The sequence below is a fragment of the Dermacentor variabilis genome, chromosome 7 (assembly GCF_050947875.1).
Source record: "Dermacentor variabilis isolate Ectoservices chromosome 7, ASM5094787v1, whole genome shotgun sequence".
NCBI classification, from domain to species: domain Eukaryota; kingdom Metazoa; phylum Arthropoda; class Arachnida; order Ixodida; family Ixodidae; genus Dermacentor; species Dermacentor variabilis.
Window position 1 is genome coordinate 108730732 of NC_134574.1, and position 24947 is coordinate 108755678.

General features: G+C 47.2%; 1 protein-coding gene across 1 annotated transcript in view; it reads right to left on the reverse strand.

The window, feature by feature from the left end:
• Nucleotides 1-454: 454 nt before the first annotated feature.
• LOC142587757 (protein-cysteine N-palmitoyltransferase Rasp-like) overlaps nucleotides 455-24947 on the reverse strand; it is a 46377-nt gene continuing 21884 nt past the window's right edge. Inside the window, exons 6-12 of the mRNA XM_075698985.1 lie at nucleotides 23029-23262; nucleotides 18143-18258; nucleotides 15405-15611; nucleotides 9409-9444; nucleotides 7853-8054; nucleotides 5968-6112; nucleotides 455-1154 (exon numbers count right to left, since the gene is read on the reverse strand). Of these exons, the coding sequence (XP_075555100.1) occupies nucleotides 1012-1154; nucleotides 5968-6112; nucleotides 7853-8054; nucleotides 9409-9444; nucleotides 15405-15611; nucleotides 18143-18258; nucleotides 23029-23262 (1083 nt within the window). The 3' untranslated portion in view covers nucleotides 455-1011. The remainder of the gene's footprint in view (nucleotides 1155-5967; nucleotides 6113-7852; nucleotides 8055-9408; nucleotides 9445-15404; nucleotides 15612-18142; nucleotides 18259-23028; nucleotides 23263-24947) is intronic.

Sequence of the window (24947 nt, forward strand, 5' to 3'; positions counted from 1 at the left end):
ACGCCTCTTGGCTTTAGTAACTATGGCGACAACGATACCTGCCTTCTTCATCGAGCGTTGCCATAGCTACAATCATCATGGCAGAGGCGAATGCGGCCAAATATTTCATTATTGCGGTTGATGGGCTGCTTATCTTAGGATGCTGCAAGCAAAAACGTGCGGAAATTGTAGTGCGCTGAAATTTTCTTACGCAATACCGGCATGCGATTGTTCAATACAGGTATGCCGTTTGCCGTTGCGTTGAATTCGTTTAGCTAACAGCGAAGCTTTTGTCGCAGCCAAACGCTTACGCTCCCTTTCTGAACCGCATCGGTGTTGTGAATCCAGAGGATGCCAGCAGCGTGACTCCATGAATCCGGGTGCAGACAGGAATAAATGGTTATCCTGCTGCAAACTAGTGCCGGGAAAAGCTAGCGCTAACGACTATCTCTAAAATAGCCGAAACAAGCGTAGATTTGTTTTCGAAAACATTTTATTAAAAAAGAAACATCACACGCACGAAAAAGTTTTTGCAGATGTGTGCATATGCGAACAACTCGTGAATCACAGAGAGCGAAGCTGCATAATAGAGCCCTGATACTTTCTTTAGAAGTCCTTGGTGCCTGGCTGGCCAGTCGCCGTTATTTACCCAAGACTCCGTGAAAGTCCTTCACTCTATTTATTGGAATTATTTCCAATAGGTTAGTGTTTCCGAACGTTCCATAGATCCTAGCTCACTGCTGCTATAGCGTCCGCTCTATCAGAGGCATGTTCCTATGTAACATGCAGGCTACACGGCACCGGCGCTGCTCTGTACAAAGCGCGTGTGCAACTGTGTGCAATGCCCGCCTGTAGAACCACAATGCTAAATACACAGGAACGCGTTTCCGCTGCCACCACTGCCACTCAAAAACCGCCGGGAAACTCTTATACACACCTTAGCTGTAGAATATTTGTACTACTAATGATATTAATCCAATGTCAGTATACAAAAGGAACAACATGCGATTGATGCAGTTCGAAACAGTTCTGTCACGCGGTGCGGTCAAGTGTAGTTGACGACCAAGTTTGTTTTTGCTTGGCTACGGCCGACTCTTGCCACTCGGCCACGTCCATGGCCACGTTGCAGGCGCTGTAGAGGCCCACCAAGATGGGAACCATAGGAAGAGGAAAACCTGGAAGAGACAAAAAGGGAACCTTGTTAAAACAATGACAGTTTGGGTAGCTTTTAAACAAAGTAAACGAAAAGAAATGACCAAGTCTTGCTCAGCGGTGCATGAATTTCAACAGCGGCTCGGCTACAGAACATACTTAGTTGCTTCAGCCTTACGCCCGGTGTCTCTGGTGGGCTTAAGTATCTTAAAATCCGATGAAAGTTCTGATACCAACCGCCACAGTAGTGCAATCGAGAGGCCTCGCCTTTATTATCAACAGAGAGTACGCCAAGCATGTGGGACCATCATCCATAACGCCAAGCCTCTCAGGAGCCAGATGTGGCACGTATAGTACAGAAACTACTTCGCTGCACTAGATGCAGATGTCCCGCAAAAAATAAAAATAAGAAGGTTACGCAATCGACAGGTTTCTTAGCAAAAGAAAGGTCAATAAAGAAATAGAAAGTGCTCTTCATAAATATACTTATACAGACTGCAGAACAGCCGTTGCTGAAAGTGGGAAGGGGGGGCTGAGGTTACTGGACTGGTGGAACATTCCCCCGTGCTAGTGGTGCTGTTTCACCATGGCGGGAAAGTTTATAAGGCTGCAGATGTAAAAGCCGATGGCACTATCCACCATCGTGGCCTGCGTAGATGCATCGAGTCAGTCGTATGTCCAGGACGTTGGTGAGATTGTGCAAGAGCCATTGTTGATGAATCATCGTAGGAAACGCCAACAATCACGCGCGCTTAGTACTTCCGAAGAGTGTGCCAGTCGCTTATACAGCTTCGCTGTCTTTGTGGTACCAGTGCCACAGAGTGGCGCAAATCAGCGAATCCTTTTATTTTATTGTACGGAAGGCCTGAATCGCTCTCATACTTGTAAACTTGTAAATTCTGTGCCTGACTTTCGCTGCCCATCTTGGGTGCTGTTTCCGAGACGACCTTCTCTCTTTCTTCATCTTTATGTCCCTCTCACTTTCTCCTAGGGCCTCACTTTCACTTTCTCTCTTACTTGCCTCTTGCCTCTCTCTGTTTTCTTTTCTTCGAGATTTTGGGCTAAAAAGCATCCATGTTAAGTAAACACCAACTCGCCCAAGAAGTCATCTTCCCCTAGGGCGAACAGGGCAACTTCCTCTCAACAATCACTCTCGCTCTTCCTTGATGCCAAGTGACTCCGGAATCGACACGCTTAGATTCAGCATCACAGCGACCATCCGAAGATGCGGTTAGCACACCGTGTGGGAAGCAGAAGTGCTAAAGCACCGCTATCAGTGCTTCGCTTTCGGACGAAAATGCCAATTTCAATGCTACGCATTCTTCTTCGAGTGCAGCAACTTTTGGCGGGTGAGCCTATCTCGCCATTTTGATTGTTCGGTCCAGGTGACAGTGCAGCCTAAAACTGTGCTTCATGGGCGACTGGGTATCTGCATTGGGTATGTGCATTAGGTGTGTGCACTGGGGTCACTGGGTATGTGCCAAGAGATAGCTCTCCTTGGTGCCTCTGTGTTTTTGCCACTGGGGCGACGGGGTACCTGCCACGGGTCAGTCGGGTCCGTCGGGGGTAAGCGCCCCTGTGGCTTCTATGTTTGTGTCGCTAGGACGACGGTCCACGTGTCAGTGGGTACGTGCAGGGGTCCATGGGGCTTCTGAGTTTGTGCAAATGGGGCGACAGGGTACGAGCCATTGGGTATGTGCAGTGGGTAGGTGCCCCTGGCAGATTCGCGTTCTTGCCACTGGGGTGACTGGGTACATACCATTGGGCAGGGGCAATAAATTTGTGCCCCTAAGTGTCTGGGTTTTGCCACTGAGGCGACTTGCTAGGTGTCTCTGGGTATATGCCGTGGACCTGTGTCCCTGTAGTATCCGAGTTTGTGCAAATGGGGTGACTGGGTACGAGGCACTGGGTATGTGCCTCTGGCGGATTCGTGTTCGTGCCACTGGGGTGACTGGGTGCATACCATTGAGTATGGGCAATAGATATGTGCCTCTAAGGCGCCTCGGTTGTGCCATAGTGGTACTCACAAATGTGTCGACATTGAGCAGCAGCAGATATCCTGGCGAGTAAAACACGGAGACCTCGTCGGTATCGTCTTAGCGAACGTGGCAGTCATATTATTGCTAATACGAAAAGTTTTCCCCCATTAAGATGCATCTCAAGGACACACATTTACCTTGTCCGTAGGAAAGACAAGTACCAAACACAAGTTTGGACCATATATTTGCCTTTAACCAGCTGGTCAACAATATTTTCGACTCACTGTGTCTCGCTTATTTTTCAGAGAAACCCTTTCATAATTCGTTTGCTATGTATTTGTACAATTAGAAGAAATAAACAAATAAAACATTTTTGGTCAGGTCTTTCTTATCTTGCCATTTAAATGGTTAAGTTACTCCTTGCACAACAGTATTTGACAGGGGATAACCAATACTCGCTGGCCGAAATTTTCTGAGAGGTGTTCGAAAAAAACAACAAGACTGTGGTTAGCAGCCATAAAATACTTCGTTGCGCACGGGAACACGCGACAGCCCTTCGGAACGAATCTATAATTCACTGACTCTTTCGATGCCGCGTTAATCTATCATAGCTACACTGCGAGTCACAGCGCGGCTAAGATATCCATGGCGTTATTAGCGTCATTTTTTCTCAATGCCGCTCCTCTCATTCCACCATGACCGACGAGACTAACGTGGCCGCTTTGTTCATTCAGCTTGCTTTGATCATGGGTAGTGCCCATACCGCGTGAACATATTAAAGTTTTACGAAATTATTGAAGACCACGTGGGGCAGATAGCATAATTCCGCTCCTTGGGCAGAACAGTTAAATATGCGCACATTACTTGGGCGAGAAATCGAAGCACACAATAAACTAGTAATTGATGAAAATGCACTAATTAGCTCCTTCATCAATTACTCCTCGGCACGTATTGCAATTTACGATATCTACAATTAGATTACAAGGCACCTACCATCTGCTGTCTGAGAGAGGTGATTTTCTAAAATTATTTGGAACTCAGGAATGATCACCTAGTAAAGATATTGCCCATTTGTATCCCCTTGGCGCAACTTTTCCACTAAGGGAAACTTAACGCCCCCTGAATTTTTTTCATGCGCTAACAGATCTACTCTATTACGCTTATGTATCATGTGTTACTCTTCGTCATAATGTTTCTCACAATATTACCTAGAGGGAAATCTGGAGCTGCTGCGCTATGGTATGCATGGGAATGCCGGTATATTGTGGCTTCGGAATGGCATCGTTCTAGGAGAGCCAGCACACATCGAAGACGTTTCCGGCTAGCGCTCTTCCGTCTGTCACAATGATTCATTTCCTGCTGAAACAGCATGCAAAAAGCTGTTTCGGCTTGGTTATTACACAAAAACGATGTTTTCTTTAATCATGACAACTTATCATTGGTTGTGGAATGATACAGAATGCAAAAAGTATTAACTGGCAGCTAAAGTTGGAGGACAGACGACAAGGTTCGCGCTCGCTTTGGAACAGTTTGTTATCTATTATTGCTTTTCTTTTCTTGATTATGGACAGCAGCTGAGTAAACCTAATTGAAAGATATAAAATGGGTGAACGAGAACCTTTTTATGAAAATTTCAGTTTAAGTACGCATCATCTGTGCAGCCATATCCAGGTTTTGGACGAAGCCTTTCCCAACACTAGCCAACACAGGCCTTGCATACCGATATACTGTCAGTCCCATAACGGCATCGCGCCCGTTAGGCGACTCCCATAAGCGGTGGCGCCCGACTTCCATCTAATTAATATTGTGCGAAACGCTATGCTCTTCGTGTATCTCTACTGTTTGCCCAGTATTCCCGAGGTATCTTTCAAATCACATCGTTTCTTGGATTTCTGTGCTTGTCTTGACTGCTTTGGGCCTGATACGAATTGTAATTTTCAAAATTAATGTTCCCTCTTTTTTTCTCACTTTTATTCAGCAACGACAAATATATTCTACGTTGACATAAATTTCTCTGTAGCACTTAGTCCTCAAATACGTAGCCCTGTGTAGTCCAGAAGGGTAGCTACAGTTATTGTCGTTTGTTCAAACAGCAAGCATGGCCGAAATGGATACCATGGCGTGGTTTGGCACTGTCTGAACTTAACACGCACATTCGTCCCATTGTGGTGAACTTTGCGGTGAAGCATTTGTTAGGGAAAATCTTCCGTCGTGGACACCGTATTTATGAGCCAGAAGTTTGCAATTGCTTATAAAGTCTGGTACGTCCTCTCGTTCCTCGATATGTTTTACGTCCCCAAAGCAATACTGGGGATATCAGCTACAGAGAAGTGAAGGATGGGGATTAATTTTAATTATCATGCGTTCTTTAACATGAATCTAAATCCAGGCAGACGTGCGTCTTTTGCATTTTTGTCGCCATCGCAGCGTAGCCGCTGCAGCCGCCAATCTAATCCGCGACCTCGTGCTTAGTAGCGGAACTCCACAGACACTGCGTGAACCACAATGGCGTCAGCAGGCGAGAAAGGGCAGCTCGGCACATTTGTAACAGGCGTACTACAGTTTAGTATTCCTGAAAACTGGCAACAAAATAAGGCATTAAAAAAAAGCAAGAGATGTTCGGACTCCCATATGGAAGCCGTGTTAAGAATTCACGAGATTGTGACCTACGTTCGCGTGTTGGAGCTGGAACGTGTCCTCTTTATTTCGTAGGCTTATTTTTGTGGTCGATGCCCGTTATTACTCAATTGTGGTAAGCCTGTTACCATGTCCCGAGCTGCCACTCCTCGCATGCGGCGAAACGATCATTCCCTGACCACACTAGTTTTCGTCAAACCTCTGATTTCAAGGGGCTTACCGGTTAGGACTCTTCCCAAGATGACGAGGCATACGTCCAGCTCTGCCAAGTGGAAGAGGCAGGCGCAAATGGTGAGTAGGAAGTGCGGGGATCCCAGCAAGGCCCTGGCCATTCGCATCCGGTCAGCCGACGCCAGGTAGCGGCTCTGAGACAGCAGTGAACGTAAACGCCGAATGCATGCGCTTGAGGTTCGTTTCATATAGAACCCTACATTTACTGATTCTGCTACAAATGGACGAAGTGACGCTGATAGTCTTGTGGGTCTTTATAGACACCTGGCCAGCAGGTAGTCTCAAAATGCGCGTATAGATTTTAAAGTGAAACCTCATCTAATTCTCCTTTACCACCAATGTGCACTACGAAGCTCACCTTAATTCTCCATCTTTCCCAACTCCTCACCCTCCTTAAAAAATAAAGAAAGTCCATTAGCTTTCAAATTTTTGTGCCCCACTTCTAACGTAATTCCAGCATAGCAAGAAAGCGCCCCAAGACTGTGGTGTCCTGTAAAGGAACGCGTTGCAGCGCCCTGCGCAAAATAAAATCTGCAGCAATAATGCCATTCGTCGAAGATGTTGAGTTGAAAATTATCCGCTGGGGCAGCCGGTGCGGAATTATTAAGCCTGTGGAGCAAACAGGTCATTCTTGCGACTTCACGAAACTTCATGCACCATTCCATATTTTCAGAGAATTCATTTCCACTTTAAAGATGAACTTTCTTTCGGTGGTAAGTGCTACAAGAATCGCACGTCGTTCTCACAGTGGTTGGACGATATATGCAATCACATTTTCTTCACGTGGACTCTTTAAAGAGAAGCGTTGTATGAAAGCCCGGACTGGTAGTGTTTCGAAACTACGCATATACTACCATTTTACCTCTTTCCTAAGAGACCGTTTTATTCTTCTCGAACAAAACAAGGTTCACAATTTTATTACTGTTGCGACGCCGACGACATTCGCGTGGCGTCACAAAATTTATAGCGTAATTGCTTCAATATAGGTCTTGTTCGGGAAAATATCAGCAGTAAACACGCGCTTCTCATTACTTTCGAATAAAAGCTACTAATTTTTCTCCACAAACAATCAAGTAAGCGCTGGTAAAACGCCACAAAAATCAGTAATTAGTGCTCAGCGCGAACAGAACAGCTAAGTGCTGAGATCTGTGCAGACAACGCGAGATATTCGCGAAGCCGCTAAGAGATTACGGTGGGGCACACGTACAGTCGGTGTTAGAAGCTTACGGACTGGGGTATCTAAGAAAACGCCGAATTTCTGAGAAAGTTGTGACCGTAGCGAGTGAAAACATATTCGCCATGTTGTTCTAATATAGCCCAGTACGAGCTACAAATGCGAATACCAGAATGCCTACAGAGACTGGGAAAATATAGAGCTTGTTTTGGATCCTGCGTTCTCGAAACTTTCGCCACCAAATGCAAGCTAGTGCACTATATGCGGATCTCTCTCACAAAAAAAAGCACAATACCATATCAGCTCAGTTATTGTAACCATGTGCACCAATCGACGCATTGCAGCATCGTCTATTATTTTATTGTTGTCGGTACATTTTTTTCTCGACTTGATTCTTATATTTCTTCGTGGCATGATTTCCGATGCCCCTTAGGAACTATCATGTCTCTGTTAACTGAAGGGTTCGTGAAGCCCTTGTGCGAGCTGCGATTCCTCCTTCTACATACATACACCGTTTTGAAACAAACACTTGCAGAATTTTCCGAGATTCGTCTGCGTTGTTTCCACCGTCCTTTCATTGTCGTGCGTTGTACGCGTAGCTAACGCGAAATACCAACACAGCGAAACCTACGCCATTCACAAAACCCAGCATGATCTCTCGCGTTGCGTTTTCAGAACGCCGCGTGCATACGCGCCATACCTCGAAGTTCTTGATGGGCGTCCACTTCCTCGCCTCTATGGTGATCACCTCGAGTGCTATGCCGAGCACGCTGAGCGCGCACCAGACACCGTCACTCGTGAACATGCTGTGCCAGACCCAGGTGAACGTGAAGGCCACCGCCGTGCCCAGCAGCAACCGGAGAGCTCTGCGACGGCCACCTACGATCGGCTCGTAGATGTAGCTGCAGGCACAGATGACACAGTTATAGCAACGAGCAGGATAAGAGATTATGCGGCATCTAGCACTGCGAAGCCACGTGAGATATCTGAAGTAGACTACACCGCGTGCACCGAATACAGCACTGCATTAGAAGCAGGGATGAGCTACGACATTCCATCATCTTCTAATATCTGCGGCATTCCATTCCAAAATCGCGCAATGTGGTTCCAGCTTCAGTCTACATCTTACACTATTCTTTTCAAGCGAAGCCTCTATTGGCTCACAAGTGGCGTTGTCATGGTCCCGCGAAAAGAATCTAGTTGCTCCTAGAGCAGAGCAGCTGCGGGAACGGGCGGTTTGATGTGGTGACAGCAGCGCCGGTGCCAGAGCGTGAGCCATTAGCAAGGATTCCAGGCGCATAGGCGCGCGCTTACGCCGCGCGCGCATCCAATCACAGCCGTTTCGCTTCCGCCGGGGAGGGAAAGGGCAGAAAACGGTGTCGCGCGTGCTACGCCGGCTTCGATTCCATTCAATTCAGTATCGAAAAACGGATGAGACAGCCACACGTTGTGCGTTCCCCTGAGGAACGGGCAACCTTCGACGAGTGGCGGCGAGAACTCGCCCGTGAAAGCGCTGCGAATCCGACAGCAACGAGAAGGAGATGCCCAGCTGACAGAGTGGAAGGCCGACGTGATCCCGTACTGTTGCCTGTGGGTTACATAACCGTGACGAAGGTCAGTTGCACGCCGGACAAGCTTCGCTTAGCCGCATTCTCCGGTAGGGGAAGGGTTGGCTATTTTTTAAAAAGTTAAGCTTTCTTTGCCTCTTTCCTCAACTTTCCGCTGTTGCTGCTGCTGTGGTCTTGCACGCCGCTAACGCCGACCACGTGCAGACGTACTTGAGGCACACGGCACTAACGCCAGCAGCGCCGGGACATAGCTGAGACGTGGCCATGTCACAAAACATAACACGCCTGCGCTGTCAGTGTTTTGTTTCGTGATATTTGTTTCTGAGCTGTCATTTTCAAAATTCCGAGGAATAACTTGGTAAAAAATGTATGGCAGGGTATGCACCACGTGGAGGCATGCGCCACAGTGCGTGGGATCTGCATATTTTTTTGGTTCGCCTTTCGTATGTGCAATTTGAGGCCTCTTTCAAATATGACTGTTTTAGTTGCCACTGGAACTTTAGATGCACCCTAAATAGAACCTGAAACGGTACATCGAGAGGTCATAGAAGATACGCCTGGTTGAATTGTTTACCCCAGAAGTGAGAGTAATTCATAGAGACACATTTCTAATAGCGTTTGTGTGGCTACACCAGGCTGTGCGTTTAAACTACAATGGGAGAAGCATTTTGAGTGCTCCATTGCTTACCTTCGGATCCACTTGTGCATGCCGCGGTCGAAATACCTGAAAAGGGAAATGCATAAATATAATTGTGCCGCCATCTTAAGGTGAAATAATCAAACAGCAAGGGTACCTCCTCTCTGATATTCCCCTACAGGAAGAGCAAAGAGGAGGCATAAGCCAACGCTATCTAGAGAGGAATACATCGAAAATCGATTCTGTGACGCAGCAGCTCATTGGCCTAAGCACACCACGCGTGAGTTCGCTTTCGAAGGATTGGCCACGTCATGATCGAAACTGTTTGTTCTTAGCTCAGAAAAAGACAGAGGTCATAAGAAACAGGCAGGGAGGTTAGCCAGGCTGAGCCCAGTAGGCTGGCCTGCACTCTGGGGAAGGGGAAAGGGGATTGAAAGAGGAAAATGAAGAAAGAAGTTCACATTTTGCTGTGTTACATAAACAAGCGTACATTGCTGAGTCCCTCACAGACGGTCATACAAGGTGGTGCATTTCGAGAAACGCACCAGCGCCTTTGTGACCTTGCACATTGCAGACGCACGACGCCACGGGCCCAAGATCTTCTCCTCTGTGAAAGGCCTGTCGTCTAAGTGCCCCAAAACTGTCCCAAGGGCACTACTCTCATACTCGCATGCGGGGCAGTCACATAGGAGATGTTTGGTCATTTCTTCGACACCACACTTGCTACAGTTGGAACTGTTTACCATTCCGATTCGGAATGCGCCGGCGTTTGTGAAAGAAACTCCTACTCGAAGGCGGCACTGTAACGTTTCTTCCCGTTGGTTATAACCAGGTAGAAGTTGTAATCTCATATGCGGGTCCATGACACATAGGCGCCGGTTGGTTAACTCCGGTGTGTTCCATTTCCCATAATATGGGCAAGACCGCTGAGGTGCCGCGCTGCATCCGTTCTCGACAATGGCATCCTGGTGCTTTAACATTCACCATTTTCCCCACGGGTAACTTTCTGGTCGCTTTAATTTCCAGTAATGTTGCCAGGTCCAGGTAGCCCCCGAAATACAATGCCGTGGCCTCTGTGCGCGGCTTGATGGTAGCGTAATCGTGTCTCTGCTACCAATTGTTCATGTGGTCTGTGGGGCAGAGTTGACAAGAGTGAATGAAGGGCTGCCTTTGAGTCACAGAACATAGCCCAGTGATTTGGTGGCTGTTGCTGCACATATAGCAAAGCGCTATGGAAGACGGTAAGTTCGGACCCTGTCGATGTTGTGACGTGGCTGATTTTGAGCTCCTTGTAGAGTGACATCTACGGAATGACTACCACACCAGTAGAGCTGGTTAGATGCGAAGATCTATCTGTATAAATGTGAACTCGATTAGAGTATGAATCATGCAGCAGATGTAAAGCGACTTGATTCAGCGCGCAAGTAGGCAAGTCCGATTTCTTTGCGACTCCTGAAATGGAAAGCCACACTTGTGACTGCCGGGAACACCACAAAGGACAAGGTGATCTGGCTGCAGACGTGAAATCGGATGGAAGAGAGGATCGGTACGAGGCTACAATACGAAAAAAAGTTGCCTCTGGTCTACTTTGCGAGGGAAAAGTAAGGTGTTGACAGGTGAGTCGGGAAAGGTGAGGAAGATGACTTCTAAGGGCGTCTGTGGTGACGCACGTACTCATGGCATGTTCCCCAGCGATGACAAATATTGCCGCTGTCGAAGCGCGTCGCGGTAGACCCAGACAGGTTCTAAGCACTTGAGCTTGCATGAGCTCAAGCACTCTGAGATTTGTCCTCCGGGAGCTTGAGAGCACCGGTGTGCTGTAACGCAAGAAACCCATGAAGAGCGCTTTCTGCAGTTGAAGCGTGCACTGTAAAAGTGGTTTCACCCTCAAAGGTGTTTTCTTATCGCACTGGTAACACCTTTACCTTTAGCGCCTTACAAAAATTTATAGACAAAGGAGCTCTAACCAGACGTGTGATAACAAACGACACAGTTGAAAACTATTTAGCCCTTCTGAGAGCCTTGGGCGCACAGAAATATCCAACAGGAGAGTTTCGTCTGTCCCTGTGAAATTCTCTTGTCGGATATTTCCGAGTGCCCAAGGCTGTCAGAATGATTGCATAGTTTTCAAATACGTCTTTTCTCATCGCAAGTTTACATAGAGCTCCGTTGTCGGCCTCTAAATTTTTGTAAGGCGGTAACGGTGTTACCAATGCGGCAAGAAAGCACCCTTAAGCTTGTAAAATTTTTTACCGTGTAGAGCGCAACGACGGTCCCCATGCTTTTCTAGCTATGGATTTGAAAAGGTGACTGATTGATAGGAATCTCTTCCTTCGGTAGGATACATGGGGGCTCCTGGAGAGGCCGTGGTCGACAGTGATCCTTAAATCAATGGGCTCTTTTGTACAAGATTGGCTGGCTCTTAATTGACACCGGGTATCTAGTCATCTATTTTTGTGTATAGGGAACTAATGCGCATTTTCCACTTGAAACTCCGAGTCCTTGTTTCTGAAGATAAGTAGTCGTCATCGTTGCAGCCTTTCGTAACCTCGCGCGAGCCTGCGGGCGAGTTACTCCTGAAGCTCAGGTGCAGATGTAATGTGCGTAAATGGACAGACTGACCGACTGTGGCAGGGATTCCGCCAACCCAATCAGAGTCAGGTTGAAAAAAAAACCTAGCTCAAAACCCCACCTTGTGGAAATCCACAGCTGGTATAGTGGTCGCTAGTTTCAGCATCCTCGGTGAATATAAAGAAGCTCCTTTGTGTCAGGTAGCTCCGAATCCACCGAAAAGTGCGGCCTCCGATTGCGGCACCCACGAGCGCGTCAAGAATGTCTTCGTGAGAAACATTATCATAAGCGCCCCTCACATCTAAAGATAGCGCTACAGTGAGGCGTTTGGATGATTTCTGTTAAATCGACGACACAAAATCAATGACGTTGTCGCCTGACGAAGGGCCTCGTCGAGAGCCTGTCATCGAGTCTGGATAAACGTTTTAATGTTCAAGAAACAAGTCGAGGTGTGTGAGGATCACCCTTTCCAACAATTCGCCAACACAGCTGGCGAGCGGTTGATATGATGTCAGTTCAAGGGGACACTTTCCTTGCTTTAATATTGGGGCAAGATGGCTATGCTTCCACTCAGAGGGAACAACTACGTCACTCCACGAGACGCCCAGTTGAATAGAAACGCCTGCAAATGACTAGAGCAGCTTCAAGTTCTTCTATGGAAAAGGTTCGTCCATTGCCGAAATTTCCATGAAGTGAATTTCGTACAATTCGAGACCTTTTAGTAGCGCTTAGTCACCTGCAATTGCCTCATAAGAGTCTTCTCCAACATCAACTTCTCAACAGCCTTGGTGGAGAGTCAGTGCTTTAAAGGGGTGGCGTGGCTGAGGAGAAGAGTGAAGGCCCTGGACAGTTCGCCATATGAGAGAGAGAAAGCTGTACTTGAGTCCAATGAGTTACAGAATGATTTACATCGTTCGTTGTCTAATTTATCCGTGCGACGATATATTTTCTTCGGCGTGCGTGTGGTCTCCCTAAGGTCTAGGATTGACTTTGTGCGTATATAACTCTTCTCCGCGTGCCGAAGTAATTCACGACACCTTTCTAATGCAATGTTAAAGTCCGTGCGACTAGTTGACCACGAGAAGCAGCGCGTTGTAGCATGCAGCGCGTCTGCAATCACAAACTCTATGCTACATGCAAGGCCGTTCTTGCATTCGGCGTTCACAGAGGCTTCGAATGCGGTCCAATCAATTGTTCGAGAGAGCATAGGGGAAGACATACTGCTTAGACCTTTGACGGCAATGTAAGTAGGAATACGGTCACTTCCACGTGTTTCTAAGACAGTAAACCAGTGGAAGCTCGAAGTAAGGCATCGTGACACCAAACTCAGGTCTAGGCCCCTTCAAGAATGTTGGGATGCCGTCATTCAATAGGCAGAGGTCATGTTCCAAAGCAAAAGATCCAAGATTTCTTCCCCAAATTGGGTTATGGGCGTTAAAATGTGCCGGTGAACTGGAAGTTTCGAGTGCGCATAGTTGAATTGCAGAAACTCAGATGTTGATGTGGCGCATATAGGTCCAGCTTCTGTAGCTCTGCATTTGTCATTCTTCTTGTCTGTTTTATTCACTAGGCCAAAAGGCTGGTGTGGTCTTTTGGCCTAGTGTGTGGTCGCTTCTGGTTCACACAGATCTCTCAAAAGGGGCGGTGACTTTGCGCCCGCTATTAGCCGAATCGTCTGAGTAGGTATATAATCGCTACTGGATTTGCTATTTGTAAATACCAGGGGCTTTCAGCTTTTCACGATCAACGAGAAAATAGACGTCGTTACGCACATACAGTTTCGTAACAACAGTTGAATAATACGCTGGTGACTGAGATAGTGAGGGAATGCCGAAAAATTACAATTCCCTCACCCCTGAAAGTTTAGGATGAACAGTTTCCCATTGGATTCAGTCGCATGTATTCTGCTAATCTTCTTTCTTTTTATTTATTGGGTAATGCAAATACGTGGATTCGGCCTCAAATGAAGCTTGCCACCAAATTACAAGGTACAGTTTTATTTTCCTAGCGTTGTGCCTGTATTGCATCGTTATTTCTGCGATGCTTGACTCAGCATCGAGATTAGTTGCGATGGGCAAAATAGGAACACGCATCGATGGACGTGCAAAACAACGAAGCGAATACTGCCCGAAGAAATGCACCCGCACATAGCCACGAAGTCTACACTAGGCTACAGTCGTCATTCTGCTGTCGTCATGGCGCTGTTGCCGTTCACGTTGTCATGACTCAGCTGTCGTCATATCACCTTGGTCGCACTGCCGTCGCCATTTCGCCGTCGTCAGTTCCATCGTCAGCACTCTTTTCGTATTCGTCGTCATGCCGTCATGCTGTCTATTTTATTTACTTACATCATACTGCAGGCCTTGTGGCCCAAGGAGGAGGGGCCATGTACACTGGTAAATATGCACACAACAGGCTACAACGCTAATACTGGTATGCTGTATCAAAACATGTCGATCATAATTTTGGGCCGCCGTCGTCAAACACCGCTATCGACATCAACAGTATAATTCGAAAGTATTGCAGGTCAAATAAGAGGCTATTCGTTTCCTTTGACAGTCATGTTCCACGGTTTCTGCAACAACTTTTTCTTTCACCAGATGCGCTATTTTTTAGGCAGAGCATGTTAGTCCATAGGATGATGGTGCAAGCACGAATAAACTGTCAACCCAGCTTGTAAACTCGGCTTTGTAAACCCGGCTTGTAAACAGAGGCTTCAGCCTTACGTTTGTTAACGATGCTTTATCTTCCTTTGTGGCGCAAATTTCGAAGCAATCCTATTTTTCCGAACATGGGAGGCCATAAAACTTAGCGCACATGCGTTATCGCTGCGAATTATTGCATTTGCATTACAGCATCTTGTTTTATGACGTCACTTTAGAAAATCGCGAAGCCTTCGGAATCAATGAGGACGAAATCAATTACATGTACTAACCATTATCTCCATAAAGGCTGAATCACTATGCTTTCAGCTCACGTAGCCAATAGCGCCAGAGTTCTCTGCTGTAGAAAAGTCTGGTGAAGCGCAGGTGAGCTGCGCCAAGCATTACTGGGTTTACAGTACAGTAAATTAAACCTTGCACATGCTTCACAATATGCATCTGTGTGTGCCGAGGCCTTACTCATGGGGGACTTGAGCTGGTGGCATGCGCTACAATCGCTGGTCGCTCAATATGGTGCTTAGGAATGAACCATAATGACTGGATGTGCCATAGAAAACGACCAGGGCCAAAAGAAAGTAAAAGACGAGTCACGCCTGTCACATTACATACTTACATTACATGCAATACATGACAGCAAAGGGAGGCCACATACTCTCCTACATATATCTCGCTGAAGAGTAGTGTAAGAAAAGCCCCCCCTCCCTCCCCATCCCCATTCCCAAGTTTTCTCCGTTCAAGGAATTGCATTGCATAGAGAGCCTTGGTAATTTACGTCATGTCATCAATGAACCAACCCGCAGAAATTCCACTCACCTCCAGAAGTGCGAGCACCTGTGCATTATGGCTATGCACGGAGAATGTGGTGGGATCTCGATGCCTTCCGCGTTGGCGACCGCGCCGGCAAAGCCGTAGGTGAACCGGTAGCGCATGTAGAACATAAATAGCAGGGATATGACGTAGCCCACCAAACTGAACTGGTCCAGTCTCTCCGCCATCCACGGCCATTCGGCCATCGCTGAACTGCGAGCCCAGAGAACACACACACAGAAAAAAGATACGATTGCAGGTAAAGTTTCCTGATAGAGGGAGAGAGAGATTGAGAGGCGATCACATAAATTGAAGCCGCAGTGGGCGGTGGACTGGTTTTCAATCATGGCGATTATTTCACCACATGAAATTACTGAGGAGAACAAGATGGCGAGAAGTACTACTTGATCAAAATTCCCTTCATAGACATGTCCAGCAACGAAAACCCAATTCTAAGTTACAAAGCAAGGTCATAAATGCAGAAAACGCCTTATAAGAAAACAAAAAAAAGATATCGAAATCTAAAGAATATGTTGATATCTATGAGAAGCGAAGCGGTTATTGAAGCGGTCCGAAAGCGGTTATTTAAATTCAATGCCAATGGCAATGCTATGCCTGCCATTGTCTTTCCTTTCATTCGGTGCAACGTGTGCACTAATCCAGTGTTTATGTTTATGAACCTCCCAGGTCGCCTCTTTAATTTCAGGCAATGTGCGGCGATATGCAACACACCGCTCACAAGCTATGCTGAAATTCGAAAAGCAGTTCACGCGAATGCACACCGTGAGAACGTCGACCAAATGTTGCCATGAGGGCCAAGGCGATGTATAATGTTAGTCAAAGAATGATTGGTGAGGAGAGGCTTATAAAAGAGAAATACGACGTGAAAGGCCGCTGTAAGGTTGATGATCACGATCATTGGAGTTTATTGGCGCAAGGGCCAGAAATAGCCAAAGAGCGCCAAGGCTATGATAATAGATTAACATTGGTACATCATTAATGATCAGCGAGAAGTGGATGAAAAACGGAGGTGTAGAGGCCTAAGAATGGTATTTTTTGGTAAGTACGGCAGATGTATTCACAACTAGACAATGATACATGACATATGCCATGGAGAAACGATGTAAAGCGAAGAGATGATGTACTACAATGTCACTACAAGTAGCACGACAGCCTCACCAAGACACCTAAGAACAAGGACCCGGAAGCGCGTGCCATACGGGTCGCTACTACCGCAGCATCAGCCGCTCGCGAGAGGATGGGCTACGAATATCGTGGGCTTATAACGCGAAATAAATCGACAGCTATTTAAAAAATTTAAGGCTGATTTATGAAAAAAATTGGTCCTGCTCACAAGAAACAATACCAGATGAAGGTTAATGTGGCATCAGTATGCTAGAGAAAAGTGCTTTTTTCATTCAGCTTCTGCTTCTCAACATTCCACCGAGAAGGGGAGAACAGTCAGCTTCTCACAACACCTGCCACGGAAGGGAGGTTCACTACCGGCCAAGTGCCGCTGTAAGGCTCTATTCTACAAGACCAGTTTCATTCCCAAATCGGTGGCCTAATCGAAGCACCAGCCGCAGCCACGATCAGCAAAGTTGGGCAGTGTTCCAAAAGAAAGCTTTGCTTTGAAATTATTTGTGCATATCGTCCTCGATCCTCAATTCTCAGTGTCGTTCAGTGGCAGGATATGTCTGCACAAGTTAGGGTTTTCAAAGAAAACGCTGAACACCACACAACGCATGTTTTCTACAAGCTGAGGCGAAACCTCGGAAGTCTTGTGCATCTCAGCAAAGGTCCGGGCACTTAGTGCGGTGACTAACGGACTGCAACGTTCCGCTGCGCAGTACAGAAAACTTGGTCTTGATTCCGGATCGAACCGGCCACATAGAGATCGAGGCGGAATGCAAAAGCCTTAGACCCTTTAGATTTGAGCGTACGCTTAGATCATCCTCTCCAAGTTAACCTGGAGCGCTGCACTGCGGAATCGCTCATAATCCAAATTGTTTCTTTGGAACGATAAGTGCGCCCAATGACTCAATAAATAACAAGTTAATTGATAAGTTATTTAGCAAGAAAAAGACAGGAGTTGTTCTCGTATTGCTCTTGCATCTCCAGTCACTGAGTTGGTTAGACGCTGCTTATTCTTTTTTTCTTCAGCTACAACATACTTCGCCATGTGCCAGAGCGTTGGCAATGACTGTGCAAAGTTTCAGGTGCACGTTAAGATTGGCATGTGCTTAATGACAACAAAAACGACCCATTTTAACCTTTGGTAGAGCCGTCCGTGGCTACGATGCTTCGCACTAGTGATGTTGCTGACAGTGAATTGCATCATGACAGAGTTATTGGCTTCGCTTGCAGGAGAGCCACTCCTTCGTCACTCGATAGCTTATGACGCAAAACGCACGAGAGAAACAGTTTGTTAAACGGCAAATTTACAAGCTCCTGAAGATTTGTATGTGAAGTTGTTCCCGGGTGCGCATCGGGCACGGATTATTTAGGCGAGATATGATTCATTTTCCATCATGCGACACGCAGAGCATCGGATGCTTGGGAAAGCAGTGGTGTTGGTCCGTGCGATTCGATCACTAAGGTCAACGGGAAAGAAAAGGAGAAGGCCCTCATTCCAAACTACAACCATACAGCTTCAACTTTGGGCGGTCGTCATGGCCGATGCGCTTCCGGAAATATATAAAACAACGAAAACATTCCAATTTCACTGTAAGTAGCACACGTACCTGTACCAGAAGTGAGTAGCTAGTTCCATGAGGAAGAAATGGGCGCCGGAACGAAGTATCCTCCCGATGGCGCCAGCAGTCACCCGCACCGTGCATGGGGGTCTCGTCTTGTTCAGCTGCGTGGACGAATGCACTTACTCGTTAGAACAGCCGGACGGCTCCGTGTTGAACCCCGCGCGGGAAATCCTTTTGTGAGATCTTTATAAAAGCGCGAGTTGCGCGGCAATTGGATAATGTGCAGAATTGAACATTCACATGCTCTGCATGCAATGGGTGGGATAATCAGATGATCAAGACACACTTTTTAATGCGAAAGCATTACATGCCGCATTACGTGAAAATCCCGCATGGTAGTCGGCGGCGTGACCGAATGAGGGTACCGAAAGTGGTCGACATCAAAGAATAAAACCGCATAAAGTAATACTCGAATTGATGTCAAATTTCCCAGGGAGGTTCCTGTAACCGAAGTAAATTATTGCGTTCAAAAACAATATTAGGTAACTTTTGGTTTGGGTGGGAATCGAACCCGAGCTTCCGGGGCACAAAGCGAGCGTGCTTTTCCGACGCCACGGTGGCTTCGCGGTTTTGGATGTGGTGCCCAGTGCGTGCTTAACTGTGCACGTCCGGTCGCACACATCTGGGTGAGTAAACGTGCGGGCTAGAGCGTGTGTCGTTGGGCACGGGACGGCGCAGCCAATGGGTAGGAGGTGGCGCCATGTCACGAGTATATAAAATGAGTGTTTGGAATAAAAAAAAACAATTATGTCCGATTTAATCCCGCTGAGCTGTCCTTCGAGGTATGATCCCCTAGCGGGCCCGCGAGCGTGTTCAGGCGCTTGGTGCGTTTTCATTTGGCCTTACCGTGGCCGAAATGACCATTACTATTACCAAAAATTTGCAATAATTATTTGCATGGTTAAACGTTACCCTTACTGTGTCCTACAATCTGGGTATGCCCAGCTAGTTCCTTGTGTCAACGTGTGACATTGCGGCACTTGAACCGTTTACAGGAACGCGACTAACAATCAGACCCGCTTTAGTTACGCCACGCTTCAAAAGTGTGCGCGCGTTGACGCTACTCCAGACCTCGCACTGCGTAGCAAATGCACAGTCCTCTTGTCCTGCATCTGAGCACGTCGACCCTCCCCTCGGTTCGGGCGGCGTATAGCGACAACGCTTAGCAGCTGCTCGATGATGCTTACGGGTTTTCGAATTCTACGCAGGGTGTGCTCCCTTGTGGCCTAACTGAAGCTGGCTGACGGGAGGCCTCACCAGCACATGGTTTATGCATAAAGAGGGGAGACAACCTAACAGCGCTTGGAGTAAAACGCACAACGCTAAGCTAGACGCGCTATCTTTTGTATGCTAGAGTAGAGAAACGTGTAGCATCACAGCGAAGCACCTCCTCGTAACACCACCGGTGACGGGGCAGAGGCTAGCTACCCTGGCAATTGATGATGACTCGAAAAATCCGGAGGGTAAGTACTGAAAGTGTCCCACTAAGCGTTAATTGACATAGAGTAAAGAAAAAAAAGAAATGTTCCAAGGGACTTCCTTATTCCCGACGATCTCCGGAGACATGATGATAAGGAAGACGTGTCTTGTATATAGTGATCATGATATGGTTGTCCGAATCGGTTGTCGCAGGATAGGGGTAATTGGAGATCGCCGTCGTCCTGTAGTGTACATAAAATAGGCTGATGATGATGACATTGACGCGAAGCTGCCCACTACAGGCACCGATCGCCACAGAGAAGACGACGAAGGGCGCAGTTGTGCCCCGGGGTTTTCGGGTGTCGGCCTTCATAGAAAGGCGACTGTTCTGCTTCGGCGAGCCCGTCTTAGTTATATTAGTGACAATATGTACAGATGAGAGACGAAAGGCAACTATTGCGCTTACACTGATTTTCATCCCTAGGAGGAACTCGCAAGCCTGGCTGAAGAAGAGCGTGATCAAACGCGTCCTTTTTAAAGCTGCATACAGAATCTGTCCGACGGTAACGGTTACCAGAAAGACTACAAAGATGCGAAACTCAGAATTTAACGAGGAAAGTGCACCCAATAAGTTTATAGCTTCCAAAACAAGTGGGAGAAGGATTTGGCATATCAACCCGACACAAGTACAGGTGTCTAGAGTTAGCTCTCGTCGCCAAGCTAGTAGTACATCTTACTGAGGTGAGTCTACTCGTAGAGACGCTTGCGGGCTTCGCAGGAGGTATCGGTGTAATAGAATGACTGGTTAGGCTAATCTGCATTTCATCACAGATGGTGTCCAAACCTAACGCCAAGCGGCCACTTCGATGGCGTAAGACACACACAGACCTTGAAAGAAATGCTTTTGTCGAATGAATGAGCCGCAGGTACGTCATAACTGCCAAGTTTTGGACATCATCTTTTGGGAATTAAGAGGGCTGGAACGACAAGACAAGAAAAATGAAAGAAGTGCTCACTAACAAATGAGTTTTTACAGCATATAAAGAGTAATATGTACAGAGGTAATGCGCAAGTTGCCTTGGCTAAAAACACAACAAATGAACGTGACTAACTAAAATCGATTTAGTTGAACTGTCTGTTATGAAGTGACACGCATCTTTGGCGTACGCCTAGCGCGGCGTTCTTGGTGACATGACATGCTTCCGAAATATGCCGAAATATGGCAGTTAAACTGTGCCCCTCGGGCTGCGTGAACAAAATGGCTGCACTTTAGAACAAAAATGAGATTGACACGATTGGCAATGTGACTCATTCCCATTATGTACCCAATTTTCTGCGAGAGCAGAGGTAGGGGCACAGTACTCGTCTAGCAACGATGATGGGCTCATCAGCACTTATAATGGGCCGAAATGTCAGCGTCACGAACTATTTCCAGCGAGAGAGAAGTTTTGGGGCTGCAATCAGTCCAGCACTCGAGAGAGAAGGGGTTCTTGTGGGAAAGGAGGAAAGGCTGGCACTATCTTCTGCTACCCATGCGGGAGCACGGCTCAGCGCCAGAAGGTTGGGGAAGTGGGATTAAAAGAAAGAGAGGGTAGGAGGGAGAAAGGTAGAGGGTCGTCCTAGCGGCATCAGAGCCAGCTTTCGATGTAGCTGCACTAGGAATGGCAGAAAAAGAGAAAGAGAAAACAGAAGAAGAGAACGGGAGCTTGATCACGGCGGCATCCGCTTTGCTACTCTACACTCGGATGGAGGGAAGATAGGATAGAAAGACGAAGACATTCGGCCCATCCACACAAGAAAGGCAAGAAACAAGAGGTACTGTAACGATAGCTAACACAATGCATTGCCAACGCCGAAAGGTGTTAGCAGTCGTGCTTCTAACAGTGTATGCTGCGCCATCTAGCGATGCCGCCGCAAAGTTCGCGCGTGCCACGGCATAGGTTCCGTCGAGCATCGGAGAAATTTTAAGGATCCTTTTTTGCCATTGTAGAGCAGCACATACCCAGTGCCACATACCCAGTGGCACATACCTATAGATACCCAAGTTAAGATCAAAGAGGTTCATTGAAGAGCAGAGTACGCCTACTGGCAGCTGCTCAGTGAACCAAGTTGGTATCAAAGAGGTTCTTTGAAGAGCAGCACAGACAGAGTGACCGATACTGAGAGCCCCAAGTCTTCGTAAAAGAGGTTCATTTAAGAGTAGTACAACCCCGCTGCGACATGCCCGTGCAGCACCCCAGCGGCCCATGTAGGCGTAAAAAAAATCACAGGCCTGCGCGGCACACCCAGCACAGTCACAGAGTAAGCTGGAGGAACGCCCCCATAGGACCTCCACTTTCGACACTACGCACTACAGGGTCTTCGCGGCGAAGTACCTTTGCGACGTTTTAACGAGGACCATCTGAACTAACCGCCCGACGTCGACGTCGAGCTACGGCTTGCGCTGCTCTCTGCGTAGTGGTCTGCTTAGCTATTCAAGTATGCTATGCATGCTTTCATTATAGCATTTGTATACGTCTCCCTAATCTTCTTTTTCTTCAGCAAGACAATACATTCATTTCTTGGCCTATCTCCCATAGTGGTTAGGAGCCACGTACTTGACAGGAAACGCAAGCTGCCTTGTACCGTTACCTATGCAACTGTTAGATGGCATGCCAGCTGGTCTAATAATCTGCAACTGCAATGCAAAGTGCTCATGTGTCGAAGCTGCGCGGCGCGCATCTCACATCACTTGAGAAGTGGCACGATATGATGCTATGGAAGATGATTATGATGATTACTTGGCATCCCCTTTGAAACATGGTGGTGACACATAGTCGCCTGCTTGATTTATTCACCTATATCATACATGTCTTTCATGTATGTATGTCGTAGGCATGTGCCTTTTCACTTCCTGAAGACAATACAACCATTTATTTGTCAACCGCTCATAGCGGGTAGAAGCCTGGCGATGGCTGCAGCGGACACCGATGGCGGCGGCTGACAGCATCGCCAACCGAAACGGCTGTTGGAATGAGCACATAACAGCTTACGCTGTAAAAGGTTCGTTGAAGAGGAGCATGTCGGTACACAGTACTCCATACCCACAGACCATACTTGATCCATTGGTCGGTTTCAAACCCTGTTCCCTTAGCAAGGCAGCCCAATGTGCTGCCCATTCAACCATGGGCTATGCAGCGACCCAGGTTGGAGGGAAATGGTTAGAGACATAGATAGATAGGCAGATACACGAGATAGATTAAATCAAAGATAGATACATAGAAAGTCATCCCCGGTAAGTGCGTCAAGTATCTGAATAATATTAATCGCATTAAAAGCGCTTTAGCGTAATGGTGACCTTGTGCATCCTAGAGTTCATTGCCCATGGGCCCGAAGTCTTTAACTTCCGGGAGCTTTGTATGATCTATGAGAGTCTGAAACTAAGAACCAAAAGGGCAATAGCTCTAACATACTTGGGCTACGAAGTCGTCGTAGTTCTGCGGTGGTCCGAGGTAGACTGTGGGCAGGTAGAGGAAGTACGCCAGCGACTGCCAGTACGGCGGCCACTTGCTTTGGTTGTCATCGCTGCGCTTCTCGCGTTTGGCTCGAATGAAGTCTAGGCTAAAGCTGAGTCCGCGCATGAGGTTCCAGTGAAAGGCGACAAAGGCTGCTCTGTAAGGCATCAGGCCGTACCTGGGATACATGTACTGAAGAAGAAGAAAAGATCGACAGTTACCGAACACACAGGTTGCCCCAACACCGCCGATGAAGTAAAAAGTATCGCCAGATCTTTCAATTAGTTAGTCGTTGGAGTCCCCTAAGCTCGAGACCGCCTCATTTGCCCCATTTTCAGCAACTGGCCTACGTGTGAAATTAATGCAATCCCACGCAATGCCATAGCATGGCAATTGACGCCGTCTTCAATACAACAGATTTGCCACCAGCAGAGCTCTGGTGGCAAATCTGAGCAACTTGCCTATTTTTTTTGCGTATGATAAACTTACTCTAGCTTAAGAGCTTTGCGGACGTAACGGTAGCTTCTTTCACCGAGCATTTATAAAGGGACAGATATAAAATTATTCATGCAAATTTAACTGGAGGTGTTGCTCCTCAAAACTGTACCGTGTGTCATCAGGGACACCGTAAAGGAGGTCTCCTAATTTTGACCACTCTGAGCATAAAAACCCAGGTACGCGCACATTTATGCATTGTGCCGCCAAATGAATGCGGTCGCCATTGCTGGGAATGGATCTCGCCAAGTCATGCGCCGCAGCACATAGCCGTAGCCGCAGAGCCACTGGCGTGAATGACGTGCATCGTGAAGTTACCGTCACTTCGGCAAAGCTTCCTACTCGAGGGTGAATCTATCGCAGCATAAAAGGCTTCGTGAAAGCACACCGAATGGTTCAACCACCAAAGTAACTATATAGGTAATATGGGAATATTGTTTTTCTTTGCACTTTGTCAAGCAAAATTCGGAATCAATTTTTCCTGCGTATGAATGTTCTTTTGTTTTTACTTGCAATGTTTCTATGCGATTTTATGTTGACGGAAATTCATTCTTTCATGTGAATTTTTCCGGGCGAGTATTTGGCGGCAACTTGCAATACATTTAGTGTTGTATTTTTATGGGGGAGGGGAGACACGTGCACCATGACACTCACCATCGGTGCACTAAACGTAAAATTATTCGAACATTCTTAGCGAAATATTATAAGGTCTGTATAGATTCGAAAGCGGTGCGATAGCATGAGCTAGGTGCTAGATGACAGTAACCGTTGCCTTGGGATAAACTTGCCCACAGAAAGAAGCTTAACGTCGAAACCAACGAGGAGGTCGAAGGGACAAGAAGAAAATTTTAGGCAAATTCAGCAACGTTCCATTACTTCAAATGGGGTATTCATGGTATATGATGGAGCGACAGAGGTAATAATTCCCAGAAGTTAAACTGTCGGGTTTAGCCTCGGAAAACTACGCAGTTAATTAAGAGGAACGCCATCATGGGGGAGCTCTTAAATATTTTTGACATTTATGGTTCTTTAGAGGGCACTGTGATGAGTAGAAAAAAACAAATCAGTGCCTTTCGAATCTGTGCAGACGGATAACCAGCGAAGCTGTGTATGCGGGTCTCTTAATGGCGAACTGCACCTTCACCGCGGGTCGGCCCGGCAGTGCCCTGTATTCGCGAGTGGCCCTCGTATGGGGAGTGCTTAACGCCTGCTTCACCTCCACCGCGGGTCGGCCCGGTATTGCACTATCTCGGGGATCGGCCCTCGTATGGAGAGTGCTTAACGCCTGCTTCACCTCCATCTCGGGTCGGCCCGGTATTGCACTGTCTTGGGGATCGGCCCTCGTATGGGGAGTGCTTAACGCCTGCTTCATCTCCACCGCG